This window comes from Oreochromis niloticus, linkage group LG5 (assembly GCF_001858045.2).
Source record: "Oreochromis niloticus isolate F11D_XX linkage group LG5, O_niloticus_UMD_NMBU, whole genome shotgun sequence".
Classification (NCBI taxonomy): domain Eukaryota; kingdom Metazoa; phylum Chordata; class Actinopteri; order Cichliformes; family Cichlidae; genus Oreochromis; species Oreochromis niloticus.
This window is the reverse complement of record NC_031970.2, coordinates 17728676-17739343: the sequence shown is the minus strand read 5'-3', so window position 1 is coordinate 17739343 and position 10668 is coordinate 17728676. Positions and strand designations below refer to the sequence as shown.

Genomic DNA, 10668 nt, shown 5'->3' with positions numbered 1-10668 from the left:
GAGTCACCTGACCTAAAACCAATGGAGATGGTTTGGGATGAGATGGATCGCAGAGTGAAGGCAAAGGGACCAACAAGTGCTCAGCATCTCTGGGAACTCCTTCAAGACTGTTGAAAAACCACTTCAGGTGACAAACCTCATGAAGCTCATCGAGGGAATGCCAAGAGTGTGCACAGCAGTAATCAAAGGGTGGATAGTTTGAAAAATCTAAACTATAAAACATGTTTTGAGTTATTTCACACTTTTTTGTTTACTACATAATTCCATATGTGTTCATTCATAGTTTTGATGCCTTCAGTGACAATTTACAATGTAAATAGTCATGAAAATAAAGAAAAAACATTGAATGACAAGGCGTGTCTGAACTTTTTATTTTAATTAAAAAAATATATATTTTAATAGAACTTAAAAATCTGTTCTGAAGGGCTTCCACCTTTTACTTAATGTTGTGATTTGATGCTATACAAATAAAATTGAATTCAGTTTTATTTATATAGCGCAAAATTCAACAACAGCTGCAACCAGAAGGGAGTGAGTGGACCACCAAAGGAGGGAATATGGTGGTCTCTATTGCATCAGTACTTCTTCATATCTAGTCTGTATGGAGAATGACCCCACCAGTCAGGGCATGTGGAGACTTCTATAAAACACTCCAGCTTGACAAGACATGCTCCACTGACAGTTTGAATGGAACAAGCTGCATTAGGTCTCTTATTTAGAGAACCAAGGTTACGATGTAACCAAACATCCAGAGACTTTTAAACCATAGGACTGGAAGACACTTACGCTTTTTCCAGTTTGAAGCACATAAATAAATCACACATATGACACAAAACTATTCCTGTTTATTAGCTGAACATTCTGCCTTTGTGAAACATACCTTGAAATTATGTTAATATAATGGCATGTTGCTCTCTAAGACCAAGTAGACAGTAAAAAATGATATAATCCTTAATGCTGAGGGTGGAATAAAAAGGAACCATAAAAAAAAAAATCAATGCTCCACATCAAGCTGGTTCCAGCTGTATCAAACAGCCTTGCAGGATGGAGCCTTGTTTTAAACCACTGTTTTAAATTTCAACCATACATTTTTTTCTGGCCACATCACTGAATTACTGAGTCTGTCCTGAAGGAAAGCTTTAACAGTCTTTGCTCGGTGAAAGTCTTCATTATCGTGACTTCATCATCATCAAAGCCACTTTCAATCAAAGGAATGAGAAAAGTGCCCAACGTTTCAGTGTAGACCTGTTCATTTACTATTGAGGTAATGAATGCCTTCTCTGCTGGTCTTTTACCTGACATGTCACGTTGACATTAGAACAACGCCAGACAAAAGTTGCAGATTTATCAGCGAACATCACTTTCATCCGAACATCCACAGTTCAGGATTGCCCCTCGTTATCCCACTCTAGCCTCATTTTCGTCTGCGTTTTGTTACTGGTGCAAATTTGGTTCATTTCTTACGGCTCTGTCATAAACAACAACTCCAGTGTCTACAGTTTATATCTTAAAGGCGTATTGCTTTGAGTTTACATCTTACCCGTATGTCTTCCTTTCATAACCTTACCATTTTGTTTGTATTTGCTACAAAGTTTGGTTACAGCTGACTGGGAACAACAACATGTTTTACCACAGTCTGTGCCGGCTTACATAGTTACATGTTTCCTTTCATTATTTCAGCTGACAGCCCTTTTGTTGAAGCCTCGCTCCCTTTCAATCAGCAACAGCTGGTTAAGCAATGCAGATGCTCTATTTAACTACAAACCTTGTTGGATATTTAGAAATGTGCAATTATTTGTTATATAAATGGGAATAACAAAATTCTTCTATATTTTTAGCGCTAAAATTAAAAATTTGCCATCAATTTTAAACCATTTGGTTTGTTTAAGGTATGTCTAATGAAGCCAGAGTGTTCGACTATCAAACAAAACTTGTTGTGCATCATATCTATGATTTGTTTATTTGTTACAAACTGCAAGAACATTTCTCTTGCTGTGGGTTTTAAAGCCAAATTGCTTTGAAGCTATTTTGGTGACAAGTTGCTCTAACATGTTACCAAGATGCTTTTCCTTCCTCTAAAGTCATCACCTACTTTTAGCTCTGACTATATTGAACAGTACAGCTGCACAGAAACAAGATGCTAACACTTGTTAGCAGCCTGGACTTGTTATGAGTCATGCCACATTAAAGCTGGTGGAATGCAGGACTTACCGTTAGACTACACAAGGTGATTCTGATTGTTTGAGGCAAAATTCCTGGTGATAAATATTCAACTAGCACTAGTTTGGTTTCTGCAAAGCTACACTGCTTTATAAAACGATGGAAGGTTCAGAATTTAAGAATCAAAGACGTGATATCAATAACCGCTTAAATTTACCAGTTATGTCGTTTGGGGTTTCTTGTAAGGACATATATAATGTGGCACTAATTAAGGCATACACCCTTCAAACCATAACTTTAAAAGTAAGTGTTATATATTTCTGTCATTCTTATTTATTGTTTGACTGTACTGTACATCCCCAAAACTGCATTTTAAGCTCACCTGCTTTTCCAATGCTTGGTTCTTTCCAGAAAACAGAAAATTATTAGGGCACTAATGGTCACTTGGTTTTCATTTGTCTTCTGATTTATTTATTTATTTATTTATTTATTTTTGTAATGGTCCACTTAAATAGGACAACTGCTTTTTGTGCATCCTGGGATTTATTTTGTAACACTACAGACAAACTCTTAAGACTTGACAGGAAATTCCTCAGAGGACACAAGGATGAAACAACTTTTCAGACCACCTTTAGAAAACTCTTATGCAAAAAGAATACCTGAACTCACTACATTAGGTGTCATACTAAAGGTATCTGCAGAACAAAACACGTGAGCTCATTGGCATCTTCCCACCTTATCAAGAAACTGATAAGGTCTGCTTTGTTTCAATGGAAACACTTAACAGTGACAATAATCAGGCTGGGGTTTCCTACTAATCTGCTGCACAAAATGAAACATCAATAAAACTCAAAGTCTCGTTTCGAGTCTAAACATCAGCAAGATGAGAAACGACATGTTTTCAAATTCTATGAAGGAGGGAAAACGTTCTGCTTGTGGCCTCGTGTGACTCACGCCAGGCCTATCCCTCCTCTAGCAGTTCCAGTTTTTCGTATTCCAGTTTATGCTGATCCCAAAAAGCACACACTCTAACAACTTGTATATCCTGTTTTGTGACATTATGTTATGCAACATAATTTTCGTGATTAGGGCGAGGAGATAAAGATTATGAACGATCTTATCTGCCAAAGGTAGTTTAACTTAATTTTTCCTCCTCATGCTAACTCATTAAATATGTAACATATGTTCCATTCGCTGTTCATGAGGAAAGGTTCTTGTTGCTGTAATAAAACAATATAAAAACGCTTAAATACACCATTGCAAATATGTTCTGTCACAGTTCATTTTAAAATCTACTAATGCGCTTCTGCCCCGTTTCTGCTCAAAAGCAGCAATGTGATGAAATGCTTCCTGGAGAACTAATAACACCGGTTTCGAAGACACCAGTCCTCCTTAAATAGCGTAAAATGTAGTGTTGGATTCCAGTGGTCAAAGTTTGTCGGTCTCATGAGTGTCAAGAGGGTTCAAAAATGTCTTGAAACCAGTGTACAAACTATTTTTGAATGAGGCAGAGCCACTTCTATTAGTGCTAACAGAGTCCTATAGAAGAGATAAGAAGCCATTATCTGTGGAGTCTTGCTGGTCAGATTTGCCTCCTCGAGAGCTTTTGCTGGGGTTTGGTGTGGTTGAATACTTTGGGGGGTATCTGATGAACAGACGGTCCTCCTCCTTTTTAATCCATCTTAGAAGCTTAGTGATAGCAGTAATGGCACAGGCCTTTGTCACCAGGGGGCTGAAGCAGGTGTACAGCTCAAATTTACTTGTGACCTTGAGTAAAGAAGAAAACAATCAAGAGAAGACTGTGAAATACATTTAGAAATAAGAAATAGAGCTATTACATTTCTTGCTAAGTTAGATGAGAAGATCAATGATGCTTCAGTTAGGAGCTGGTTATCTTAGCTAAGGAAAATACCTGGAAGCAAGCTAACAGCTTTTTTCAACGCCTTCTGAAAAAAGCTTCCCAATGAATGGACTATTAAGCCCCAGTTCCAAGGCTTTGCGCTAAGCTAAGCTTTTTTTTTTTTCCTAAAAAAAAAAAAAAAAAAAAAAAAAAAAAAAAAAAAAAAGGTACTCCCGTTCAACTGCTCTTTAATGCAAATATCTAATCAGCCAATCACATGACAACAGTTCAATGTATTTAGGCATGTAGAGATGGTTGCATTTTCTGCTGAAGTTCACACCAAGAATCAGAAATAGGAAAAAAAAGGTGATTTGAGTGACTTAGCATGAATGTGTCATGGGTTTTCATGGCAGACGGCAAGGTCTGAGCATTTCAGAAACTGCTGATCTCAATCCACTTATGGTGGAACGGCAGATTTGCATCAAATCTGCAGCAACTGTGTGACGCTATCACATCAATATAAACCAAAATCTCTGAGGAATGTTTCCAGCACCTTGTTGATTCTGTGCCATAAAAAATTAAGGAAGTTCTGAAAGCAAGAGACGGTCCAACCAGGTACTAGCAAGGTGTACCTAATAAATTGGTCATTGACTGTTGAGTGTAGTGTCGATCTTTTGGAAGAATCATTTCAAAGTTAGACAAACACAGTAAGAAAGAATACAGCCACAAACTAATGTACGTACCCAGGCTAGCAGAGTTTCCCTCTCAGCAACATGGTAGATAAGCTTGAGGGGTCGTGAGGTGCTGTGGATGCGGCCGTGCATATAACGATAGAGATCCAGCAGTCTCATTTTCTCCTCTTCACTGCTGTATGGTGCCTCCATCTCTGGGCTACATACAGAAAAGCATCATAAGATACAAGTGTCACATAAAAAACACCCAAAACATTTTCAATAACATTGTAGTGGAAAGAGAATCACACAATGCTTGATTTGTAAGCTATTAAAACTCCATTTCTAACGCTGACAGGACAATGTTGCACTGTAAAAAGCCTAAAAATATCTTAGTGGACAACTTTTGTACTTCTCACACGAGATTATTATCAGTAGCAGCAAAAGGTTTTTACATTTTAAACTCTAGTTTAGGCTCATATCAGCCTTATGCAACTGCAAGGACAGCAAGCATACACAAACAAACACACACCTGGTAAACTGAGTGAGCTGGCGGTAGTTGTCTGGCACATCAAAGGGCTTGTACATGAAGTGTCTGAGGTCTGAGACGCCCACTTGGCTCACACTGTATGTCCCGGCTTTGGCAATGAGGCTCAGGGAGTTCTGAGCCATCATAGCCTCCTCTATCTTTCTCTTGCACTCGGCTACAGAGTAAAAAGCCTCTTTGTCTGTCGAGAGCAGCAGCAAACAAACAGTGCATTCTGGAGGGTCCAGGTAAGAAATGTATGCATAAAAGTAACAGTCAGGATTAAAGAGCGGGAGGCAGATGGGGGTCCAGATCTCGCCAGCCTGAAAGGCAGAGGAAGCTCCAATGAGGTTAAGCAGAAGGTGAACGTCAGCTGGCTCCAGCCGCGAGTCCTCGATGACGGTCTTTTCTTGGACGATGGTTAGAAGCTGGTTCTTGGCAATGAGGATGGAGAAAACCAGATTGGGTGTGATAGCTTTCTGCAAGATCTGGCTGAGAGAGTCCCTGAGAGAGGAGGCTAGAGGCAAGCAGTGCACTGCCGATAGCAGGAAGCTGGGGTCAGAATCCACCAAGTTGAGGAGACCATCCAGGATCTTTTCTGAGCCCGCCAGGAGTCTCCTCAGGTCGTAGTTTTTCTTGTGTTCAAAGATGCGGGATATACTGGCCTGGGTGAGCATGCTAATGATCTGATAGTAGACATAAAGGAGCTCTCCCTGCAGCTGCTGCTCAGACTGACGACTGCTGGAGACGCACACCAGAACTAGGGGCCCTTTCTGCAGGAACACTACGGTGTGCTCGTCTGAGGGAAGGGGGAAAAAACATGAGCAAATGTTAGAAAAAAAAAAACAATCAATGGAAACTAAAACTGCTCCTAAGGATACCAGCCATCCCCTAAGCTCACTGTTCTCAAAATAAAACAATACAGGGAATGCACTGCTTATTATATTTCAGAGACTGTTCTCTATGGTGCAGGAGCTTCTTGTCAAACTGCAAATAATTTTGCCCTGTATAGTGAGCCAGAGCCATGCTTGCTCTTGTTGGTGTGTTTAAAAAAAGTCTGATTTCCTTTTAACTTAGTGAACATGAACATGAAAGTGGCTGGAAAAAACCATCATAGATAAAAATCTGTTCAAATTTGCATTTTGGCCGATGCCGTACATTCTCACCTGAGTAGACTGAGCGAATGATATTATCTCCACTTTGGACAAAAGACACCAGCGCCATCATCACTCCCATTGTCGATGAAAGAGCCTCTTCGCTGCCATATCGGGAATAAATGGGCTTACCGGCTTCGCTTAGCACAAAAACATGTTTCCTGTGCTGCCGCCAGCTGTCAGCCGTGACATCCTCATCGCGATGAGATGTAAATGAGGAAGATTCCTGCGTGCCTGCCTCCAACAGCGGGGACGACCTCCCCTTCACACCTATACCTTGTTCTTCAAGCTTGGCCTTGGCCAGCATTGTTACAACAAATTCCCCAGAGTCGCTCTGGTCATTGTCAGTGGCATCGTCCTCAGTTGTTCCATCAGCCGGCTGCATGGACACGTCATTCTGGCACTCGGTTTTTGTCTTTTCAGGGTCTAGCTTCATCACTTGGTCAGAAGGAGGCTTCTCATCCAAACCAAGATGCTCTGCCGAAACATCTGGTGGTTGCGAATTCACAGGCTCGATTCTGCTAACAGCAGCGCTCCCATTACTCTCTACTGGATCAGGAAACATGTGATTCTCCAAAAGGGAGAAGGAGGCTGCCAATGAGTCAGCTACAACGAAAACAAAAACCACCGTGTGATGTAAGTGATGAAGATTAAAATTAGACAAGCTTCAAAGAGTGATTACGTAGCTTATTTACCAGGTTGATTACTCTCTAAAGGGCTATCACCAATCTTCACTGCCGCCGCCTCTCCTTCTTGATGATTGGCTGTTTCCATGATACCATCCCAGTCTCTGGAAAGAATAAAGACAGAGAGGAATAAACTGCTTTATAAATCATGCATTGTAGCTTTTGCAGATAAAAATCAAAGATCCCATGCATCTCCAGTCTGTTATGAATAGAAGCACTCATACTGGACCAGTGGTCAGGTCACATGATTACAGAGGAGAGTTACTCCAACTCCAAGTTACTAACACTGTGGAATTTAAACCTGATTACAGCTAGCAGTCTGTCTAATGTTTCACTACACATCAACAAGGAGAAACTGGACTAAGTGGCCGGTAGAGAAAGAGCGCTAACGTCCGCATGATAATAACTTATCTACGTATGCACGATAAATTTCAGACGTCCTGTAATGCTTACCCTTCTAATAAGTAACTAATAAATGAACGCTGACTGTAGTTACACGGCTAACACTGGGTGCTAGCAAGCGACACATACAGATCAATTTCATGGCCTTGGCTTAACAGTGCTCATGCAGCCAACCGTGGCTATCTAAAATTAGCCGGATAAACGGGGAAAGAGTGAAACTTACGGTTTTGTACCGTCGCCGTGTTGGACTGAATGTCTAATGTCAACACTGACTTTCATCAGCAGCCCCACTGCAAACAAGCTGTCAAGAATGAGAAGCAGAAAACAAATTTTCCCCTTACCGAAGCCGACATCCGGAATCTCTGATGACAACTTCAGCTGACCAATCAGCGCGCTCACTGGCGTCGGTTAGTCCCGCCCCTCCCCCCTCTCTCGTTGTGGGCTCGTAACAGAAACTTGAAGAGACAAATCTCAGATAAACGTGCAGCACATGTATGGGTGCTGCTGTAGCAGGTATAATACAGCGAAACGCTTTCTGCGACAAAGAAAGGACGGAGAACTTAAAAAAAACCCAATGTGAATTAAAACAAAAATGTTTTACGTCTATATTGACCAATAAAATGTTTTTTTCTGGATTAAACTAATACTTAAATCCAGTATTTTCCATATAACACGGGTGGCTAATACTAAAGCTAGCATGTACTCCCATCCCCAACTTGAACCCTCTGTCATCTGTCATTCCTATAGCACACTCATTACTGTCTTGCTGTCCTCATACATGTCTTTAACCAGGGTCCCTCCTGACCGCCTTCTCATACAGTACCACAGTTCCTCTCAGGCAACCAATCATCTTCTTCACAAACACACAGTGCAGCTGCTCACTGATAGTCACCTCTCTCTTTAAACTAGCTTCAACGACTCTTTTCCATATCTTCAAGGTACACATGAAGGGGATTGACGGTTTAGCTGAGATTTTTTTTTTCTTTCTTAAAAAGGGGAAAAAAGGCCATAACACAACCTGGACAAATGATGTCGAAATATAGATTTTAGCCACGCACATTTGTTTAAGAGTGTCCGATGCTGAAAGGCTCTGTTGTGTACGTGATGAAGTAGTCGTCCTGCGTACTACGTCACGTCCGATTGCCTCTCCGCTCCTCTCCGTACGTAAACATCATAACGGTAGAAATGGGGAATATGACACCTCCAAACCAGAGTGCTGATTTATAAATCACTAAAACAGACACCGCAGCCCAGTCATTTAATTTGACACCAGTTGAATAAGCGGACGCCATGGAGGAGCCGTGGGACTTTGAGTTTCTATCCCGCATCGCTGACAGCTGCCTGTCGTTTCTCTCTGAGTTTGTAGACGACTGGCTCGCCAACGACATGAGAGTGTCCATATTCAAAATACTCCTCAGCTGGTTAATTTTTAGTCTAATCGCCATTCACTTCGCGTGGAAAGTCTACGGAAATACAGTGAACGATATGTATTACAGACAAGGTGAGTTTTTCCTCCTGCTTACCGGTGCGCTGCCTGCTAAGTGAGCGCTAACACGCTAGCTTGATCTGTGTGTGTTGATTTTCAGGGACCGGACAGAACGGAGGCACACCGGATACAGCTGCACACACGAGTGGATGGTAGGTGGCCGATTTCGGGGTCAAGTTTGCATTGCACAAGTGATTAATAAGAAATCGTGTTCATTACCACCGCACCATCACCAGTCACTTTATTAGGTAAACCTTGCTAGTACCCAGTTTGACCCTCTTTTTGCCTTCAGCGTTGCCTTAATTCTCCATGGCTTAGATTCAACAAGTTGCAAGTTGACATGATAGCATCGCACACTTGCTGCAGCTGTGTTTTGGCTGTACAGCCATTAGATGATGAGTACACTGTGGTCACAAAGAGATGAACATAGTCAGCAACAATACTCGGGTAGGCTGTGATCCTCAGGCCCAGAATTTGACAAGAAAATATGCCCACACGTTTAGAGCACCAACATCAGTGAGCCCATGTGAATTGTAGCCTCAGTTTCTGTACTGCACTAAGCTAAAGGGAGTGTCATGTGGTGTGGTCTTCTGCTGCTGTGGGCCATCACCTTCAATGCCCTACATGTTGTGCATTCAGAGATGCTCTTCTGCATAGCCTAATTCTGATGGTTGGGTATTAGAGGTACTGCTATCTTCCTTTCAGCTCGAAGCAGTTTGGCAATTCTCTTACCTCTTTCTGGGCAGTTTGGCCCAAAAAGCTGTAGCTTACTTGACATTTTCTCCTTTTCAGACCAGTGTCTCAAAATCCTACACATGCTTGTGTGAAAAAATCCCAGTAGATCAGCAGTTTCTTAAATACTCAGACCAGCTTGTCTAGCACTTGTGCCACGCAGTAAGTTGCTGCCACAGTTGACTGGACAGAGGTACCTAACAAAGTGACTGGCAAGTGCATGTTTCACCACACTTAAATGGTTTATTGAATCTTGTTGTCTTTGCAGGGAAGGTAAAGCAGGGGATGGTCCAAAGATTCATCGGGATTAATGGAAGCTTGATCGCTGGACTTTACCCAAGTGAGGGCTGGACAATTTGTATGTCCCACAGAGACACGAAATGCAGACCAGTTTGTTTGGGTTTTTCACAATCACTTAGCCATGCCAGTGGACGTCACTCTAACAGTGTTAGAGTGACGTCCACTATTCATACAATGTTTAATTTGGTCTCTTGATACTGCTCACTGAGCAGGACCTTATTGTGCATAAAGAACTAAAATGACGTGTTTAACTGGTCACTTGGTGATACGTGATCAAAACTGTACTTGAATAGTGCATGAAAGGAAAACAAATAATCATTTTCCAAGTAATGACACAGGATCACATGTATAGTTTTTGTAATATATATACATATATAATACGACTGATTTGAGTATTGCGTTGACTTGTGTATGTGAATATTTATGATCCAAATAATTTGCAGTGAACTGTGTGAGATATATATATATATATATATATATATATATATATATATATATATATATATATATATATATGAAATTTTTGGTGAATTATTAAAGGTTCATCTATGGTCATTTTAAAATCAGACACAATAAAAACAGATCATGTTTCATATCTTCAGCCTTTATTTTAACAGCCATTTTGCATTGTTATTGAAACTGCAGAGTTTAGGAGTATCCACCACCCTATAACTTTTTCATTTTACTGTTTACATACATACTGTTCTCCTC

The 10668-nt window shown here is 40.9% G+C and overlaps 2 protein-coding genes across 7 annotated transcripts; one reads left to right on the top strand and one right to left on the bottom strand.

The window, feature by feature from the left end:
• Positions 1-2308: 2308 nt before the first annotated feature.
• On the bottom strand, positions 2309-9079 carry mon1bb (MON1 secretory trafficking family member Bb). 6 transcript variants are annotated; one of them, XM_013273253.2, is made up of 7 exons: positions 8963-9079; positions 7781-7894; positions 7047-7141; positions 6364-6957; positions 5204-5996; positions 4744-4891; positions 2309-3927 (listed from the first exon to the last, which is right to left on the bottom strand). In XM_013273253.2, the coding sequence occupies exons 3-7, from the start codon at positions 7123-7125 to the stop codon at positions 3700-3702; spliced, it is 1842 nt and encodes a 613-aa protein (XP_013128707.1). In that variant the 5' UTR covers positions 7126-7141; positions 7781-7894; positions 8963-9079; the 3' UTR covers positions 2309-3699. The 6 variants fall into 6 exon arrangements, with proteins under 6 accessions (XP_013128707.1, XP_019214793.1, XP_025763015.1 ...); XM_019359248.2 differs by lacking the exon at positions 8963-9079 and adding an exon at positions 8332-8744 and having other exon boundaries at positions 7781-7974; XM_025907230.1 differs by lacking the exon at positions 8963-9079 and adding an exon at positions 8218-8270.
• Positions 8702-10426, top strand: tcta (T cell leukemia translocation altered). The gene is made up of 3 exons (XM_003448309.5): positions 8702-8940; positions 9026-9077; positions 9926-10426. The coding sequence occupies exons 1-3, from the start codon at positions 8730-8732 to the stop codon at positions 9966-9968; spliced, it is 306 nt and encodes a 101-aa protein (XP_003448357.1). The 5' UTR covers positions 8702-8729; the 3' UTR covers positions 9969-10426.
• Positions 10427-10668: the final 242 nt, after the last annotated feature.